The sequence below is a fragment of the Rousettus aegyptiacus genome, unplaced genomic scaffold (assembly GCF_014176215.1).
Source record: "Rousettus aegyptiacus isolate mRouAeg1 unplaced genomic scaffold, mRouAeg1.p scaffold_m13_p_3, whole genome shotgun sequence".
Classification (NCBI taxonomy): domain Eukaryota; kingdom Metazoa; phylum Chordata; class Mammalia; order Chiroptera; family Pteropodidae; genus Rousettus; species Rousettus aegyptiacus.
The window spans coordinates 83,669,898-83,691,598 of record NW_023416306.1 but is presented as its reverse complement, the minus strand read 5'-3'; the positions used below and the strand labels follow the sequence as shown (position 1 = coordinate 83,691,598).

The following is a 21,701-nucleotide window of genomic DNA, read 5'->3' as shown; positions in this document are numbered from 1 at the left end:
TTTCGCTGAGTTTATTTTTCTCTCCCTTGTGCTCATCTCATTTCATTCCTTGGAAGTTATATACTCTATTCTTTAGTCTTTCTTTAGTGATGAGTGCCCAGTTTTTAAAATAATACACACATAAAGTTTAAACTTAAATCTGAATAATAGAAAGATCATTGAATGATTTATTACCTATTTCCTTCTGCCAGTTCGTACCATTGTTGTTCAGTTTTGTAGTTTTTATATTTCTCAATTCAACACCACAAATTTTACTATTAAAAAAAATTTTATTATTAGTTTCATGTGTACAGTAAATTGGCTAGACATTTATGTAGTTTATAAAATGATCCCCCTAATTGCCCTTTCTCTCTGGCTCTCTGCCTAGCCATTACATTAATGCTAACTGCATTCTTTATGCCCTGCTCCTTATCCCTGTGACCATTTATCAACTACTAATTTGTACTTCTTTAACCCTTCTCCCCCCCCCCCTCCACAAACTCCCTCCCCTCTGGCCATCACCAGATTGTCCTCTATATTTGTGAGTCTGTTTTTGATTAGTTTGTTCTTTTTGTTCCTTAGATTTTGCATATAAGTGAAATCATATGGTATTTATCTTTGACTTATTTCAGTCAGTATAATAACCTCTAGGTCCATTCATGTCATTGCAAATGGTAGGATTTCACTTTTTTTAATGGCTGAGTAATAGTCCATTGTATATATGAACCACAACTTCTTTATCCAGTCGTCTGTTGATGGGCATTTAGGTCGTTTCTGTATCTTGGCTAATGAAAGTTGTGCTGCCATGAACATAGGGGTGCATAGATCTTTACAAATTATTGTTTTGGTTTTCTTTGGCTAAATACCCAGAAGTGAAATTGCTGGGTCAAAAAGTATATCCATTGTTAATTTTTTTGAGAAACCTACAGGCTTTACCAATTTGCCATCCCACCGACAGTGTATGAGGTTCCCTTTTCTCCACATTCTTGCTGACACTTTTCTTTGATTTATTGATTATAGCCATTCTAACAGGTGTGAGGTGATATCCCATTGTGTATCAATTTGCATTTCTCTGATGATTAGTGACCTTGAGGATCTTTTCATATGTCTATTGGCCATTCCTATTTCCTCTTTGGAGAAATATCCGTTCAAGTCTTCAGTCCATTTTTTAATTGGATTGTTTATTTTTTGTTGTTGTTAAGTTGTATGAGTTCCTTATATAGATACATCACAAGCAAATATCTTTTTCCATTCCCTCGGTTGTCTTTTTGTTTTGTTGATGGTTTCCTTTTCTGTACAAAAACTTTTTAGTTTGATGTAGTCTCATTTGTTTATTTTTCTTTTGTTTTCCTTGCCTGAGGAGATATATCTGAAAAGAAATTGCTGTTAGCAATATCAGAGTTTACCGCCTATGTTTTCTTCTAGAAGTTTTATGGTTTGGGGTCTTACATTTAAGTCTTTAATTCATTTTGAGTCTAGTATACGGTGTAAGAAAGTGGTCCAGTTTCTTTCTTTCTTTTTTTTTTTTTTTTGCATGTATCTGTCCAATTTTCCCAGCACCACTTATTGAAGAGACTTTCTTTACCCCATTGTATATTCTTGCCTCTTTTGTCATATATTAAGTTAGTGTATAGGCATAGATTTATTTCTGAGCTCTCTATTCTGTTTCATTGATCATTATCTGTTTTTATGCCAATACCCTGCTGTTTTGATTACTGTAGCCTTGTATTATATTTTGATATCGGATAGTATGACACCTCCAACTTTGTTCTTTCTCGATTGCCATGGCTACTTGGGGTCGTTTATGGTTCCATATAAATTTTAGGATTATTTGTTCTAGCGCTCTGAAAAATGCCATTGGTATTTTGATAGGGATTGCATTGGATCTATAGATTGCTTTGGGTAGTATGGCCATATTGACGTTGATTTTTCCAATGAGCATGTATAATGCTTCCATTTATTTGTATCTTCACTCTCTTTTTTTCATTGATCTATAATTTTCTGACAACACATCTTTTACCTCCTTGGTTAATTTGATTCCCAGGTACATTATTGTTTTTGATGCAATTGTAAATGGGATTGTTTCCTTAATACTTCTTTCCGAAAGTTCATCTTTGATGTATAACAAATTATAATTTTTGTTTGTTTATTTTATTTAGTTACTAGATACTTAGAATATTTTCATATTTTACCACTTCCTTTTCTTGTTCCACTCCTTCATTCTGGGCTATTTTCCTTTTTCCTAATGTATATGTCCTTTAAAAGTTTATTTAGTAAGTCTAGAACTTTGAATTTTTATTTGGAAGTCATTTTAATTTGCTATTGTTTTTGAAAATTAGTTTGACTGCTCTAAGAGTTTTTTGATCAGGGGTTGTCAAACTGTTTTTCATAGGGCCTATACTTAGTATTTTGGGCTTCCTGGTCCATATAGTCTTTCTCTCAGGTCACTCAACTATGCTGTTGTCGTGCAAAAGCAACCATAGACAATATGTAACCATGTGAGTGTGACTGTGTTCTGATGAAATTTTTTTGACACCAAATTTGAATTTTATGTAATTTTCATGTGTTCTAAAATACTTTAAATTTTTTTTAAACCATTAGAAAGTGTAAAAACCATTTTTAGCTTGTGGGCTGTATAAAAATAGACTAAATTTGACCTGTGGAGCATAGTTTTTGCTCACCTTGTGTCTAGATTAACAGTCATTTTACTTAGCAACACTTGGGAGTAATTGTCTTTATGTCTTAATATGCTACTGTGTTCCATTTTTAATTGTTGAGAAGTCAGCTGTCAATCTAATTGTCCTTTGTAGGTAATATAGTGATATGTTTTTCTCTGGTTGCTTTTAAGAACTTATTGTCTCTGGTGCAGACCCTTATAATGTATCTAAATGTGGATTTATTTTCATTTAACGTGCTCAGGATTGGTTGAACATCTAGAATCTAAAGATTAGTTTCTCATTACTTCTGGAAATTTTCAGCCATTATTTTTGCTCATGTCATGTATCAAACATAGGAGGTAGATATAAGAAAAATATATTTGAAGATTTTCTCCAAAGTCGTAGTGTAAGGTATTATCTATTATGTATATCTCTCTTAAAAAAAAAAGCTCCGAGTATTGAGTGCTAGGCAGTTTCTAGACCTCATAAGCTCCATTAAAGTTATCACTTTTTTGGTTTGGCTGCTAAGTATAGCATTAAGTATAATACTAATATGTAGTGTCTAAGAACTTGGTACATGTGCACATTTTATCATGCATTATAATTATACATTATAAATCTACATTGTAAGTATATATTGTAAATATTCGTTTTATATTTTTAATAGTTTGGATAACAAAAATATGACATTTGTTTTTAAACTCTATACAAAATAGTTTTTTGTGACTGCGTGCATTTAATGGATTAATTGCATGATTGGAGAGCTACTGATGATTTTTATTTGAATGCTTATTTAAGTTAGCAAGATTTATGGTGGTGCTTTAACATAGACTTATTTCATTTCAGAGAACTCAGTTTCCAGCATCTGCTGAATCTCAAAAACCCCGGCTAAAAAAAGGTCTGTATCCATTTCATTGTATGTATATATTTGCACAGATTTCTCTGTCTTATGGTTTCTTTGTTCTGTTCTTATATGCATTAGAGATTAGAGCTTTTTAAAAATGTTGGTAAAAACGGTATAAGTCTAAATGTTCTGCCATGTCTAGCTTTTATTTTAAGGAGTTGTTAGATATTAGGGAATTGATTTTACCTTAAATGTGTTTTAATGGAGTTTGTTATTATGCAAATGTGTACTCATTTTCTACTTGTGGAAAAACCACTCTTAAATTCCCATAAGTACATAACAGGCCTCAAGTAATCTCATGTGTATGTTAAGTAAGCGTGAGGTTTTATAAAAATTGTGTCTGGGAAGCCTAACGCAGTGAGGACCTGTGCTGTAAACAATTGTATTTTATACTCTGATAGAGACATGATATATATTTTATTTAGGGGAACAGGATTCCTTAATTTGTTAACCTATAAAGTCTTAGGAGGGTTTGCATCTGGTTGTAGGTGACTACGTATATTAGCTATTCACCCATGTCTAATGGACTGAGTGTCCCTAGCTACTCATCAGGCATTAGAAAATACCTGACTTTTTATCAGAAGAGAGCATCTATTTTATTATTTTCTAGATAAGGAAACCAAGGCTCAGTGGGAGGGGCATGACTTGCTCATGGTCTTGTGTATAGTGCATACCTGAGTTATTGTCACTAGGCTATACTTCCTTTACAGCAAGCGCATTTATTCTTATTGTCTGCTAAGAGTTTTAAAGTTGATTTTATCGATAAATTGTTTCGTTTACTTGGGGCATTTCTTTTACTCTTTGAAATTATAATGCAAGTTGTTGGAAAATATGATTGGCTCTCAGGAATTTATTTTCAAAGAGTTTTTCAGGAATACATTTTTCATCTAAAGGACAATAAAGCTGCAATTTAGATTATTTGTGAAATTTAGATGTAATTCTGCCAATTTTTAACATAATTGTTAATAGTTCTTACACCATTTCTGGGCATGAGAATCATCTTGCTGTGATATCTATCACTTCATTTAATCACCAGGGTGATTTGGCTAGTTATGTGGGGCTAGTGGGTATCATGATTGTCTTTCCAAATTCTTTCCACGCTTATTTGAGTCAAACCCAGTGGTTTGATTGATTCCCAGTCCAGAACAACTGTAATTAGTACACACCAATCAAGAATTGGCCCATGCCCAATCTAGGCTGATATACAAAGTTTATAGCTATGGAGTAAAGGGACACATTTGACATGTTATGCTACAAAATTTAACAATGCTGTAGTGCCCTTTTTAATCAGTTCTTTCTCCCTTCCCCACTGCAGAGCAACCACTTTTTGATTTCTGTTATTAAAGTTTAACTTTTCCTGCTTTTGACCCCCTCATAAATTTAAGTACTTACCAGGTTCCAGGACCAGTGATAGATGTTTGGAATACAAAAATAAATAGAGCATGGATACTGCCATCAGGGAATTGACAGTGTTCAGGGTATATAGAATAAAAGCAAATAATTGAAGTGTGGTGTATGCTGCCTAGGTCCTTTCTTCTGAAGGTTAAACATTTCCAATTTCTTAATGTCCTTGAAGACATAAGATATTTAGAACTCTTTGCGGTTAGTGCTTTGGTTTGTGGTGAAAATGCATTGGCCCTTCCAGAAGTATCGAAATCAGGACTAAATAGAATATTTCAAGCATGGTGTGAACAGGGCCACACAGAATGTCTGGAAGGTAAAATCTCTATATCTAGATTTTTTATATGTTAGTCCAGCTCAAGGTTGCATTGCCTTTTGGGCACCCGTTTTTATACATTTGCAATATCATTAACCTTCCCTTAATTTCTTGCTTCCATAACCCATAATTTTATCTATTGATAATATAGACTACATTGCTTGAATTTTGGAATGTTGTAGCAACTTTGCATTCCTGGGATAAATCCCACATGATCATGAGATAAATACCACATGATTAACCTTTTTATATTTGACTGGATTCAGTTTGCTAATATTTTGTTAAAGACTTTTGCATCTCTGTTCATGAAGAATGTTGGTTTATAGTTTTTCTCTTTTTTTGCAATGCTTTTTTCTGTTTTTGGTGTCAGGGTTATGCTGACCTCAAATGAGTTGGGAACTGTTTCCTCTATTTCCTGGAATATTTTGTATAGAATCAGTATTATTTCTTTCTTAAATGTTTGCTAGAATGTAATAGTGAAGCAACCTGGTCATGGATTTTTCTTTACTGGCAGGTTTTTAAGTACAAATTCATTTTCTTTAATAGGTGTGGGACTATTCAGGTTATATATTTTTTAGGAGAGAGCTTCGGTAATGTTTTTCTCTCAAAGAAATTTGTTCATTTCATCCGAGTTATCAAATTTATTGGCATAAAGTTCAAAATACTCCCATATTTTTAATATCTGTAGGATGTATAGCAATGATCTCTCTGCTGCTTTTGGTAATGTACACCTTTTTCTTGATCATTCTAGCTAGAGGTTTATGCGCTTTATTGATCTTTTCAGAGAACCAGCTTTTGATTTCATTGTTTTTTTCTCTATTGCTTTTCTGTTTCAATTTCATTGATTTCTGCTCTTATCTAATATTTTCTTGTGTTTTGCTCTTTTCGCATTTTTTAAGGTAGAAACTTAGTATTGATTTAAGATCTTCTTTTCAACAAAATACTAAATGTTAAAAACATTTTTTTGCAATGCTTTTACAATTACATTTTGTAATTTGCAATTACATTTTTCTGTAAACACTGTTTAACTGATTCATATACATTTCAAATGTTATATTTTAACTTTTATACAGTTCTTAATATTTAAAAATTTTCCTTTGTGTTTCCCTTTTACCCATGCACTATTAAGAAAGTTATTGATTAATTCCATAGTTTTGGGGATTTTTCTAGCTGTCTTTTTGTTATTGGTTTCTAGGTTAATTCTACTGCGATTAGAGAACATACTTTTATATGGTTTGCTTTATGGCTCAAAACGTGGTCTTGAGTTGGTGAATGCTCCATGTGCCTTGAAAAGAATATGTATTCTACTCAATGTTGGAGTATTCTCTCAATGTTAATTAAGTTATTTTATAGTGTTCTTCAATGTCCTTACTGGTATAGATATTAATATCCTTACTGATACAGATACAGATATTCTTAATGGGAGAAGAGTATGGAAGTATACAAATGTAATTATGGATTTGTCTGTTTCCACTTTCAGTTCTATCACAATTTACTTTGTGTATTTTGAAGATCTGTTATTGGATGCATGTGTGTTTATGATTGTTTGACTTCTTGATAAATTGACCCTCTTATCATTATGTAATGTTCCTCTTCTATCTCTGATAATCAAGTCATCCTTGTTCGAAGTCTACTTTGATAACAATACAGCTGTTCCCATTTTGTTTTGATTAGTGTTTGCATGGTAATTAATGTATAATTTACATACACTAAAATTCACTGTTTTATAGTATAAAGTTCTCGTAATTTTGACAAATGAAAATGGTCATGTAACCACCACCATGACAATCAAGAATTAGAACAGTTTAATCACCTTTACAAATTCAGCTTGACTTTGCGGTAAACCACTTTTTCTACTCCTTATTTCTGGCAACCATTAATCTTTTCTTTTCTTCCTATAGTATTGTCTCTCCTAGAATGTCACATAAATGGAGTCATCCAGTATGTAAACTTTGGCCTTTTTTCATTTAGTATAATGTTTTTGAGATTTATCCATGTTGTTGTATGCCTGTTTCTTTTTATTGATGAGGAGTATTAAATTCTATGCTTATGCCATGCTTTATTCATCCATTCTCCAATTGAAGGATATTTGGGTTGTTTTCCATTTCTCGGCTCTTAAAAATAAAGCTGCTATAAACATTTCCCTAGAGGGTTTTGTGTGAAGTTTTCATTTCACTTGTGTAAGTACCTTGGAGTGGGATTGCTGGATCCTATTATGAGTATATACTTAACTTTATTAGAAATTGCCAAAATGTTTTTCAGAGTAGTTATACCATTTGCATTTCCATATACAAAATATGAAAGCTTACTCCACATCCACATCAACGCTCAGTATTTTCAGTTTTTTCTTTTTAAAGCTATTCTAGTGAATGTGCAGTGATATCTTGTTTTACTTTGCCTTTTCCAAATTACTGTTGCTGTGGAACCTCTTTTGATATGCTTATCACAATCTCTATACCTTCTTTGATGGAGCATCTAATGTTTTCTTATTAAATGTTGAGAGTATTTTAATATATTCTGTATTCTGGAAACAAGATACTGTTTATCAGATAGGTACTTTGCACATGTTTGCTCTCAGACTGAGGCTTCTCTTTTTATGCTTTTAACAGTGTCTTTTGAAGAACAGATATTTATAATTTTTATGAAATCCAGTTTATCAGTTTTTTTCTTTTATGAATCACATCTAAGGGCTGTTTGCCTAACCCAATGTTACAAAGATAATCTATGTTTTCTTTTAGAAGTTTTATACTTTTATTTTTTACATTTGTGAATTTTATTGTATGTAAATTATACATTAATTACCATGCATTAATTACCATTTTGAGTTAATTGTTATATATAGCGGAGAGTATAGATTGAGGTTTTTTTAACATTTGGATATAACTCTTTCAGCACCATTTATTGAAAATTTCTTCTCTTCATTGATTTTGCTTTGTACTTTTGTTGAAAATCAATTGACCATATAATTGTGGATTTATTTCTGCACTATTTTTTTCTACTTGTATTTTATCTATTTGCCAATAGCCCACTGATTACTATAGCTTTATGTAAGTCTTCAAATCAGGTGTCGTTAGCCCCCTACCCTCTTTTTTTAAATAATTGTTTTGGCTGCTCTTCTTTCTTTGCCTTTTATACAAGTTTTAGAATCAGCTTGTTAATTTTATAATACATCCTCTGAAAATTTGCTAACAATTGCATTGAAGCTATAGATCAGTTTGGGAGAATTGACATCTTAACAACATTAAGTTTTTAAATTCACGAACATAATATATGTCTCTTGATTTAGGTGTTTTTTATTTCATTTTGTAGTTTCAGCATAGTGATCTTGCACATATTTTGTTAAATTTAAGCTTAAGTATTTCATGTTTATTGATGCCACAGTACATGTAAATTATTTATTTAAATTCCTATTGTTCATTGTTAATATGTAGAAATATGATTATATATTGACCTTGCTTCCTTCAACCTCGGTGAACTCACTTACTCTAGTAGCTTTTTGTTAGATTCTTGGTATTTTAAAATTGTAGACAGTGATGTTATCTGAATAGAGGTTATTTCTTCATTTCCAATCTATATGCCTTTCACTTACCTTTTTCTTAGCTAATTGTACAGGCTAGGACATTCAGTATATAGGAGCAGTGAGAACCTTGTTCATAACAGAACATTCTTTTTTCACTATGAAGTATGATACTAGTGCTGTTTTGTGTAATGCCCCTTATTAGGTTGAGGAAGTTTCCTTCTCTTCCTGCTTTGCTGAGAGCTTTTTACCATGAATTGATGTTGAATTTTGTCAAGTACTCTTTCTTCATTTATTGAGATGATCACATGATTTTTCTAATTTATCAATATAATGAATTATATTGATCAGTTTTTGAATATTGAACCAGCCTTGCGTTCCTGGGATAAAACTCAGATATTATGTGCTTTTCTTATTCTATTTTATTAGGTTTGATTTGCTAACATTTTGTTAAGAACTTTTACTTCAGTGTTCCTGAATGATATTTGTATGTAGTTTTCTTTCCATATGATTTTTGTTTGATTTTTCTATAGGTAATGCTGACTGCTTCATAAATGATTTGAGAAATAGTTTCTCCTCTTTAATTTCCTGGAAAAGTTTGTAGAAAACCAACTAGTTTCATCTTGAAATATTTGTTGGAATGCTCCCATGAAGCCATCCAGGCCTGGAGTTTTCTTTGTAGAAATGCTTTTAACTACAAATTCAATTTCTTTAATAGATATAAGACTGAACAGGTTATCTATCTCTTGTCGATTGAACTCTGGTAGTTTGTCTTTCAAGGAATTTTTCCATTTCATCTAAGTTGTCAGATTTATTGGCATAAAGTTCACAATTTTCCCTAACGGATGTTAAAAATATTATAAAGCCTCTTTAATTACAACAGTATAGTACTGGTACATGATTGCAAAAGAAACCAGTGGAATAGAACAAAGAGAGTCCAGAAATAGACTCAAATACATTTGGCAATTTAGTATTCGATAAAGTATATGGCTTCTCCAATTACTAAAGTAAAGATATATTTTTTAATAAACAGTGCTAGCTCAACTGGATAGCTATTTTGATGAAAAACTTAGATTTATACTTCACACCATACACAAAAATAAACTCTCAATGGGTTAGAGATCTAAATGTAAAATACTTAACCATGCATGTACTGAAAGAAAATATTGCCACAGGCAATAAAAGTAAAAACTGTAACTCCATAATATTTTTTCACAATAAAGACAAAAGAGAAATAACATACTGGGTAAACATATTTGCAACATATATCACAAATAAATGGCTAATATCACTAATATATAAAGAACCCTTAAAACTTGGGAGGTTGGGGGAAGGAGAGCAAACACTCAAAAGAAAAAGTGGATGAGACACAATATAAAGATGACTGTTGGTGAAAGTTTGATGAGAAACAGGATATTTACATAAGTCTCTAAGTACCTCTCCATAATATACTAATTTTTTTTTTTTTACAAATATTTTATTTATTTTAATGAAGCTGGTGCCATGTCCATTTAAAACCCACATCCCAGGCAAAAATGTACAAATAAGAGCAGTGTTCTGTTGTACACACTTCTGCATAAATAATTTTATTAACTCCTATTGAAAATTAGAACTTTTCTGGGAGCTGACAAGATTTTTCTTTACTCTTAAAATGCTTTCTCTTCACTGAAGCCATCTTTGGAGGTAGTCTTTACTCTCACTTTGTTATCTTCATATTGCTGTTTCCTCCAACCTGATATTCTTTTTTGGATCCAGACCCTCAGATTTTAAAAGTAGCTTCCAGTTAAGGAAAGGTCATTTTTTTCCACATTTTGAGCCTCTGAAAAACTTCCATCTTCCACCGAAGGTCATGGTCCAGGAGTGAAGCAGTCACATGCTAGAACTTCAGGGCTGATTAGAAAGTTATTTTGAACACTTTTGTTGCTCGCTTTCAAGCCTGAAAATGCAGTCCTGAAAAAGGTGGCCTCTCCGTGTACACATGTAATATTTAAAAAGGAAAGAGCAATATGAAGGGGGCTGAGGTTTGATCACCAAAAATCACACAGTGGAAATAAGCAATAACGAACAGTGGGCACTAGAATTCAAAATACCAGATGTTTTAAAGAAATGGGGTGCCGGTTTTCAATATCGTTTTGAACACCACATTACAAAAAAAAAGTATATTTAAAAACAAAAAACAAAAAGGATTGAGGGAAAAGAAAAAAAATTAAAAGAATACCTAAACTGTTGAATGACCCTCATTTGTTCCCAATAAACTTCATTCACATCCTCTTCCTTCATTCCCAGTTCTTTTGGAGTGTGATTATCAGCAATTCTCTGACCTTCCAAGAGAAACCTGAGTGAATTCATTGGCACTCCCTGACTTTGACAGTGTAATTCTTTGAGTTTCTTGAGATGTGTTGTCATTTTCACGGAAGTGAATCTCGTTGTTATTCTGTCCCGTGACTCTGAGTTTAATGTATCCTTCCTTTTTATCCCCCAAGTCCTCCGTTGAAGGTTTGGCCTTCTGAAGGACTTGTTAAGACTGTTCCATAATATACTTTTTTGTGTAAAATAGTATCTTTATAGTGGAAAACCTCCCAAACACCACCTTAACCAAGTGATAAAAAGTTAAACACAGTAATGGGACAAATCTAGTACCTTCTAAATCAATACTGTGGCATTTCTGCCAAAAATAATACTTTTAGTCTTCATCATGAGGAAATACTATACACACTCAGATTGAAGGGTAGTCTACAAAATAACCAGCCTGCATTTTAAAAAGAAAACGCCCACGTCATGAAAAATAAAGATTAAAGAAAACTAAAGACACATGACAGCTAAATGCAACACGTGGCCTTAGATTTTATTCTAGAGCAGAACATCTTTTAAAAATATTTTAGAATTAGACTGTTTTTCTACAAAGGAAATTTTTAGGACATTTGTTAAGATTTGAATAAGGATGGTATATTAGATATTAGTATTATATCAGTGTTAACTTTGATAATTTTAGTGAAGTTATGTAAGAGAATATTTTTGTTTTTTAGGAAAAAGTTTTTTAGAGTGGAGGGAAATCATGTCTATAACTTTGAAAAATCATTTAAAAATTTGTATAGAGAATGATAAAGAAAATTGGGTAAACTTCATATTTGGAGGCTATGGGTAAAGGCTTTATAGGAATTCTTTGCATTATTTTTTCAACTTTTCTATAAACCTGAAATTATTTAAAATAAAATGTTTTTCACAAAGGAGTTCTTTTGGAGATAGCCTTTCTAATTAAATCCACAAGTATATAACAAGTTGTTCATTCACATATAGATAGGCCTCATTTTTTCTTTTTAATCATACACTTTACCCATTTAAACTGTACAGTTCATTGGTTTTGGTATGACACATTTTTTTAATGGTAGTTAAAAATATATAAAATTTGTTATTTTAACCTCTTTCAGGTGGGCAGTCCAGTGACATTAATTATATTCACAATGTTGTGCAACCATCACCACTATTGCCAAAATTCTTTCATCAGTTACCTAAAACAGAAACTACCTATTAAACAAAAACTCTCCATTTCCTCTTCCCCTTCAATCCCTGATAACTTCTCTCTTAGTGAATTTGCTTATTCTAGATATTTCATGTAAGCAGAATCATACAATATTTGTCCTTTTGTGTCTGGTTTATTACACTTAGTACAATGTTTCATCTATATTGTAGCATGTGTCAGAACTTCATTTCTTTTTAAGGTTGAATAATACTCCATTGTATATGTATGTACCATATTGTGTCTGTCCCTTCATCTGTTAACGGACACGGATTGTTTCCAACTTTTGGCTGTTGTGAATAATGTTACAGCGAACATTGGTTTACAGGTTTCTGTTTGAGTTCCTACTTTGATTTCTTTTGGGTATATATAATTCCTTTTTAGGAAAGGATTGGATCATATGGTAATTCCATGTTTAGCTTTTTGAGGAACCACCAAATTGTCTTCCACAGCAGCTGCACCATGTTTCATTCCTACCAGCGGTGTACAAGAACTCCAGTTTCTCCACATCCTTACTAACACTGTTATTTTTTGCTGCTGCTTTTTCTTTTGAAATAGCTATCCTAGGAGGTGTGAAGTGGTATTTCATTGTGGTTGTGACTTACATTTCCCTAATGACTAAGATTGTTAAATATCTTTTCATGTACTTTTTGGCCATTTGTTTCTTTTCTTAGAAATGTCTATTCAAAGCCTTTACCCAAATTGAGTTGTTTGGTTTTTGTTTTTGAGGTTAGGCCTATTTTAATAATGATTGATACGTGTCTTTTTGTGTGTGTTTTTTTTTCTCGAAGAGAAGTATGTTTCAATTATTTTCAAGGATTTTCTTTAAAAATTGACTCAAAAAACTTTATTCGGTGCCATTAATTAAAAAAGAAAAGGCAAGACTTTTTCAACATTCATTTTTTCTCTTTTCTTAGTGAAAAGGTAGATTTAAATGAATTGATTTAATTTTGGAAATTAAGTTTTAGCTAAGCATCATCCTCTATCCCTCATAGTTTTTAAGTAGAATGTGGAACTAGAGTGATGAGTTATTTATTATTAAAAATTATGTTAGGCATCGTTGTACCAAAGAAATACGCAAATACGAATTGACACAATACGTCTGAGTGAAAGTTTGTATCAAGAACTTTAAACTTTCATATTGTTTAACCTGGTACTTCCTGTCTTAAGAATCTGTTTTAATAAAATAGTCTCAACATAGACAAGATTTTTATTTTATATTTTGTATTTTTTTATTTTTTTAGGCAAGGCAACGCTTGGTTGACCTCACAGATTGCAAGGACCTTGTCAGCTTCCAATCCCATATATTTTTGTTTTTTACCCCTACTGCAACTGGTCTTCCTAGGTGGTCTATCATCCAAGTACTAACCAGGCCTGATCTTGCTTAGCTTCTGAGATCAGACGGGATCGGGCTTGTGCAAAGATTGTTTTTTAAAGCAAATATGTTCATTACAGGATTATTTATAATACTGATTTGTTGGAAACAACCTACATATTCAACAGTAAAACAAGGCTATGTGATCACTTATGCGAATGAATACTTTGCAGCTATTTAAAATAATGTTTATTTTTAAAAAGCAGGATGTAAATTGTAGATAAGTATCTCACCTAAAATGCACATATAAAAATATTAGGAAGAAATGATAAAATGATACCGTGACTATCTGTAAATAGTATAAATATGGGAGATTTTAATTTTTCTTTGTTCCTTTCCATATTTCCAGAATTTCTATAGTGAGTATGTATTTTTTGTAAGTTTAGGTACTTAGATTTTATTTTTAAATCTGCTTAAATGTTTTAAATACATCAGGCATATATTATTCTATTCTTATAAAAAGTTTGAACAGCTACAAGAAAGCTAAAACACTTGTAAATCACCATCCAGTCCAGAGGTAATCACTGTTACCAGTTAAGGTTCTTCATTCATACTTTTATACTATATGTGCATGTGTGTATGTATACAGCAATAGAAGTATATAGTTTACTGTCGTGTGGGTGTTTTATGTAAATAATAACTATCATTATGTATTTTGCTAGGCCAATATATCTTAGGGGGATTTCCACATCAGTAGGTAAAGATCACCTCATTATTTTTAAATATAACATTGCACACTATGGACATATCATGGTTTTTTCTCTTTTGATAGCATTGAAATTGTTTCTAATTTTTCAATACTATTTTCTGTAATGGGCATTCTTGTTCATGAGTCCTTGTGAATTACTGGAAAAATATGCATGTTTTAAATTTTAATAATTCTGTCTAGCTTCTTTCCAAATGGCTATTTACATTCTTAACATCAATATGGAGCATTTTTCTACATATTATTGTTTATGATGTTTGCAATATAATAAAAGTGAGAATATGAGGAATACAGGACTGTATGAAGGATGTGTTCATCTTTTAAAGACTTCTAGTTGAGTTGCTTTCAGTAGTAAATAACAGAAAATTCAACTCAAAGTTGCTTAAACAGTAAGGAAACTTACTGTTTTATATTAGAGGAAGTCCAGAATTAGAGTGAGCTTCAGAATTGTTCAAGCAGTTCAATGATATATGAAGGCCTGAGTTCTTTTTGCCTTTCTACTCTGCTACACAGTGCCTGCCTTTTCTGGAATTACAGCTGCCAGTAGCATTCAGTTTCTATTTTTTCAATGCCAGATATATGGCCTGACTTCCCATTGTTCTCTTTTAAAAACAAGAAAATTTTTTCCCCCAGAACCTCCTAGGAATACTTTTTTCATTGGACCAATTGATAGGCCTGCCGGTCATGGACAAGAAAGATAGGATTACCATTGATTAATATAATTTAATCAACTGATGTGGAATAAATTTTGTGGCATCGAGGATAATCACTACTGGTTGCAAAGCATAGGCAAACAGATAAGAAAATGATGTAAGAATTGTAAGGATACAGGAGCAAATGAGGATACACAGGAAACTTTCAGACAGTCCCCCTTCTCCACAGTGTTATTTTAGGGATCAGTAGCCGTTCTAGCTCACTTCTGTTTTCATCATCATGTGTACCATTTCTTTTTTTGTGTGTGTGTATTTATTCTGACTCTTTGCTTATAGTACTGTTACTGATTACTTCTTTGTCTTTCCTTTGCCTTATGATAAAAAACATTTTTATTTAAATAGTGTAAATATCTGAATCACACATTTTGTATTGTACAAGGTTGATGTTGAAGAATAGGATATCAGAAAATAGTTTGTTTTGTATAAAACTTTGTTTAATATTAGTAATTTCTCATGAGTCCTGATGTCAAATTGGGCTTCCAATGAAGAATGTGCAGTATATTGAAGTTTTAGTCACCATTGCTCAGGATACAGAGCAATAATGGATAAAATGTGAGGTAGGCAAAATAAAGACACAGCTAGCCTGAGGAAAACTTGTCTTTAGGCCAATAGACTATTACAGAAAAAGAAAAGGATAATGGTCTTTATTTTAAAATGTTAATGTTTCTCATAGAAATTTGGAAAGCAGGAAAAATACCAGCCTTAAGGATTAATGAACCTTAATTGCAAAATTAAAAATCAAAGTAGTATTTTGAACAAAAAGCTTTCACATTTCACTGTGAAATTCTTAGATGTCTTTGTAACCTCGAATTCAGATCTTCTCAACCTTGGCACTGTGGACATTTTGGGCACAATAATTCTTTATTGTGAGAGCTGTTCTGTGTATTGTAGGATGTTAACAGAATCCCTGCCCTCTACCTAGTAGATATCAGGAGCACACAGTCATGACAACCAAAAACATCTCCAGATATTGCCAGATGTCTCCTGGGGTGCAAAATGCTCCTGGTTGAGAACCACTGCTCTAGTTAAATAGTGTGGTACGTGAAAGTAGAGGGTAGGAAGGTGATTTGTTTAACATGAAGAATTCACACAAGTTGGATTGGCAACCAGAGAGACTTTGAACAGACCAGTAGGAGGCATTTTGACTGAGAAGGTCTGAGTTTGGATTTGGATGTTGTTCCCCAGCAGTCCCCCTTCCCCTCCTCAGCTTGAGAATCCCAGAGAATCTCATATTGTAGTTTGACTCTAGTCTTGAAGGTAGTGAGTGCCAACTGTGGAAGGGATATACAACTTTCCATTTGGAATTTTTGTCCAAATATATCAGGACTTTTTCAAGAACAAGCAGTTCTTTTTTAAATTAATGAGCTAAATTGAAGAAATGATTTAAATTTTGCCTCATGCCCCCCTGCCCCCCCCCCGCCCCCCGCTGTCTACCTCTACTCCTCCTCCCCTTTTCCTTACTCTCTGGTAACCACTAGTCCATTGTCAATGTCCATGAGTCTCTGTTAGTTTGTCCTGCTCATTCATTGCTTTAGGTTTCTGTCCCACACGTAAGTGATATCATGTGATTTTCAACTTTTTCTGTCTGGCTTAGGGTCCATCCATGTTCTTGCAAATGGCAGTATTTCATCTCTTATGACTGAGTAATATTCCATTATATATATGTACCACAGTTTCTTTAGTCTATCATCTATTGTAGGACACTTTGGTTGCTTCCATGTCCTGTCCACTGTGAATAATGCTGTGAACATCGGTGTGTAAATATCTTTTCGGATATGGGTTTTCAAGTCTTTGGGGTAAATACCCAGTAGAGGGATTGCTGGATAATATGGTAGATCAATTCTTAGTTTTTCGAGGAACCTCCATACTGCTTTCTGTAGTGGCTGTACCAATTTGCAGTCCCACCAGCAGTATATGAGGGTCCCTTTTTCTCCATATCCTCTCCAACATTTGTTATTACTTGTTCCGTTGATTATAGCTATTCTAACAGGTGTGAGATGGTAGCTCATCGTGGTTTTGATTTGCATTTCCCTAATAGCTAGTGATGTTGAGTGTCTTTTCATATATTTGTTGGCCATTTGTGTGTCCTTTAGGGAGAAGTGTCTATTCAGGTCCTCTGCCCATTTTTTGGTTGGATCATTTTTTTGTTGTTGTTGTTCTTACTGAGTTGTATGAGAGTTCTCCTCCCCCACCCCCCAAGTAATTTGGACGTTATTCTTAGGTCTGTGTTCTCAATTTAAAAATTTTATTTTTTTAGCAACAGAAACCTTTTTGTTTAAATGAGGAGTAAGGCTGTTGTGGGAAGCCGGAGCAGGAGTGAGGCCCAAGTCCTGTTGACTGCCTGGCTAGCTTCTCCCACTATCACCACAGCTGGGCCCAGGGAGCTAGGGGTCTGGGCTGTGCTGCAGGGTGATGAGACTGGCAAGAGAGAGGAAAGAGGAGTGAGTAGAGGGGAAGGCTGGCTCAGGGTCCCTGTTTTGTGGAGGACCCCAGCATTGACTGGGGTCAGTGCCCTTGGCCATATGGATGTTGGTAGGGCTATCTTGGGGTGCAAGACAGAGGTTCAGGATCTGTTCAGACCTTTGTTCAGCATATAGCTGGGCTTAGCCTTGGCTCACAGATAGTGGGGAGGATGGGAACTCTGGGTAAGGGCACTGCTCAGGGAAAGCACAGACTGTGGTTGCCCAGACTGGCACTTAGGATCAAGTGGCCTTCAAGAAGGCTTCCTGGAGGCAGCAAGAACAAGCAATTCTTAGTTTTTTTTTTTTTTTAATTAAAATGTTTTTCAATTACAGTTGACATATTATATTAGTTTCAGGTGTACAGCATAGTGGTTAGACATTTATATAACTTAAGAGATAATCCCTGATAAGTCTAGTACCCACCTGACACCATAGTTATTACAATATCGACTGTATTCCCTATGCTGTACTTTATTATATCCCCGTAACTATTTTGTAACTGCCAATTGGTGCTTAATTCCTTCACCTTTTTCACTCAGCCCCTAAAACACTCTCCCATCTGGCAATCATCAGTAGAGCAGGTAATTCTCATTTGGAATTATATATCATAATCACTTGATGGTTCTGAAAAAATAATATTTTACATGGGGCTACTTAAGTCCTTTTCTTTACTCCCCATAATGTGACCTCAGGTGGCTTTCTTCTGGCTTTCAGTTGAGGACCTTATTCATCATCGAGGTGAATGAATTAATTTATGGGTATGTTTCCTTCCTTAAAGGAGTCTCCAATGAAGACCTTACTCACTGTGCTGTGAGTATAGCCTAGGATGAATTTTGTCTACAATCTGAGACAACACATTTATTAGTGAAAAACTTGATCTCAACTTGAGGTTTGCTTTTAGAGTAGTTTTTTAATAGAAGAATTTTTTTTTATTATGGCAAAACATAAAATTTACCTCTTTAACCATTTTTAAGTGTACAATTCAGTGACATTAATTCACCATGTATCGCAACTCTCCACAATCTATTTGCAAAAATTTTCATCACCACAAACAGAAACTCTGTACCCATTAAGCGGTAACTCCCATTTCCCTAGTCCCTGGATACAATGCTCTAGCCCCTGGTAACAACTCCTGTTCTACGTTCTTCCTATATGAATTTGCCTATTCTAGGTATTCATGTAAGTGGAATCATACAATATTTAATATTGTCCTTTTGTGTCTGGCTTTTTTCACTTAGCATAATGTTTTTAAGGTTCATCATTTTTTTAGCATGTTGTACAGAATTTCATTCCTTTTTAAGGTCGAATAATATTCCCTTGTATGTATAAACCACATTTTGTTTATCATTTTATATGTTCATGTACACTTGGATTGTTTCCAGAGTATTTTTATATGTCATTAATTAAAGAGTTAAAATATTTTGGAGTTTGGGAATGTTACTGATATTCTAGAAATATGCTGTTTCCTACACTATATGTAGCAATTCCTTCTACAGACTAAATAATACCTATATATTTGGTTCCCAGTGATCAGTTTATAGATGCATGCTTTCGACATTACCGATATCTTTTTCCCTCTATGTTTTAGTCTTGTGTATGCTGAATTGTAGAATTAGAAGGTAATTTAGATGTTATCTAATTAAATTTACAATTCATATGAACTTGCTCCCATAGCATAGTTATCTCACTTCACTGTTTCTACTGTGACAGTAAATGACTTTCACTGATTTGTTTTATGAAAGGATAGATTATTTTAAGTGTCTCTATTATCTTCAGCTCTGTTTCCTTAGCCTCTTGACATCTAGCTTTTGCCCTGCTGCTCTACTGATTAAACTGATGAGCTTGCTCAGCATTGATTTTTTTTTTTTACTGTGGCAAAATGTATAACATAAAATTTTTCATTTCAACCATTTTAAAGTATATGGTTCTGTATAATTAAGTACATTCACATTGTTCTGCAACCATCCCCGCTATCCATCTCCAGACTCTTCCATCTTATCAAACTGAAACTTTGTTCTCATTAAATAAAAACTCCCCATTGCTCCCCCTAACAGTCTACTTTCCTTTTGTCTTTTTTCCAGTTTTACTGAGATGACATAAACCATTGTATTAGTTTTAGGTGTACAGCATGATGCTTTTTACACGTGATGTTTATATTGCAAAATGATTACTACAGTAAGTTTAGTTAACATCCATCACTATACATAGTTACAAAAATGTTTTTTTCTTATGATAATTTTTAAGATCTACTCTTTTAGCAGCTTTCAGATAGACGTTACAGTATTGTTAACATTAGTCACTATGGTGTACTTTACATCCTCAGAACTTATTTATCTTGTAACTTGAAGTTTGTACCTTTTGACCTCCTTCACCCATTTCACCCACTCCCCAACTCTGGCAACCACCAGTCTGTTCTCTTTATCTCCGAATTTGTTTTTTTAAGATTCCACATGTAAATGAGATCACATTATTTTTCCTTCTCTGTCTATTTCATTTAGCATAATGCTCTCAAGTGTCATCCATACAGCAAGTGTTAGAATTTCCTTTTTTTTATGCTAAATAATATTCCTGTCTGTGTGTGTGACTTTTTTTTAATCCACTACCATTTTACTTTATGGATTTGACTAGTCTATATACCTTATATAAGAGAGATCATACAATATTTATCCTTTTATGTCTTATTACACTTAGCAATAATGTCTTCAAGGTTTATCCATGTTGTAGCATATGTTGGAATTTAATTCTTTTTTAAGGCTAAATAATATTCCTTTGTGTGTGTATACCATATTTTATTTATCTGTTCATCTGTTGGACATTTAGGTTTCTTTTACCTTTTGGTTATTGTCAATAACACAGCTATGAATGTAAGTGTATAAGTATCTGTTTGAGTCTCTGTTTTTTCTTTTTTGAGTTCAGCTTTTTGTTGAACATGTTACAAAAGAGGTTCAGCTTTTTGTTGAACATGTTACAAAAGAGGTTAAAAAGGCCCTACCTAGCCCATGTTTTCATGGGACTCCTCAGGTTTTTATTTCTTTGTGTCCACTTTCTTTTCCTCAGCTGGGGCAGCAGTGGTAGAGAAGGCAGAACCTCTGGCTGGGGCAGGGCCACTAGCCCCTGCATTGTAGATGAGGCTTCCCCATGTCGATGATGGCTGGAGCCTGGCCAGAAATGTTTAACATTTATACCGGCTGCTCTTAGGAGAGTGTCAGTCTTATCCTTCATGACCGTCACCTCATCACTGTGCAGGATGAGGGCTGAGTAGATGCAGGTGGAAATGCCAGGCTGGTGGCTCCCACATGGGATTCTGTTTGCTGGATTAAGTGAGGGCCTCACCCCAATGTGACCTTAGCTTTCTTGGAAGGACTGAGTACCTTAGTAGCAACTGCAGAAAAGAGTTATCTGCTTTGTTTGTTGTTGTTGTTTTTTGTTTGTTTGTTTTTGGTATATACTCAGAAATGGAATTGCTGGATCATATGGTAATTCTGTTATATTTTGTGAGGAACAGATTTACCCTTTAATTCATATCTCATTTTTTCTCCAATGCTAGTAAAATCTACTAATCTTATGTGCCCAACTCTTGAATTTTGACAAATATTTATGTTCGTATAATCATCACTCAGATCAAGTTAAACATTTTCATCACCGAGAAAGTTTCCTCATCCCCCTTTCTGGTCTCTCCTCTCTTTGATTCCCTAGAGGGAACCATCATTCTGATTTGTTCCTATAAGTTAATTTCATCTGTGCTTGTACTTCTTACAAAGGGAATCATACATATATGCTATTTAGCTTTTGGCATCTTTTACTCAACGTATGTTTTAAAGATTCATCCATGTTATCTGTATCAGTAGGTCTTTTTAACTGCTATCTAGTGTTCTTCTGTATGAACATACCAGTTTATCCATTCTCCTGTTGAACATCTGTGTTGTTTCCAGTTTTTGACTATTATATGAAAGCTTCTGTGAACATTCATTTACACTGTGTGTGTGTGTGTGTGTGTGTGGTGGGGTGGGGTGGGCATATGTTTTCATTTCTCTACAGTAAATAACTAGGGAGTGGAATTGCTGGGTCATATGGAGAGTATATGTTTTAACTTTATAAGATACTGCCAAACTATTTCCCAAAGTGGTTGTACAGTTTTCTATCTCATCAGCAAT

General features: G+C 33.5%; 1 protein-coding gene across 2 annotated transcripts in view; it reads left to right on the top strand.

Annotated features, from left to right (window-relative positions):
- Positions 1-21,701, top strand: part of BBS4 (Bardet-Biedl syndrome 4) — a 56,430-nt gene that overhangs the window by 4,420 nt on the left and 30,309 nt on the right. For both annotated transcript variants that reach the window (XM_016126923.2, XM_016126927.2), the window contains exon 2: positions 3,483-3,534. In XM_016126923.2, coding sequence (XP_015982409.2) covers positions 3,483-3,534 — 52 coding nt within the window. The remainder of the gene's footprint in view (positions 1-3,482; positions 3,535-21,701) is intronic.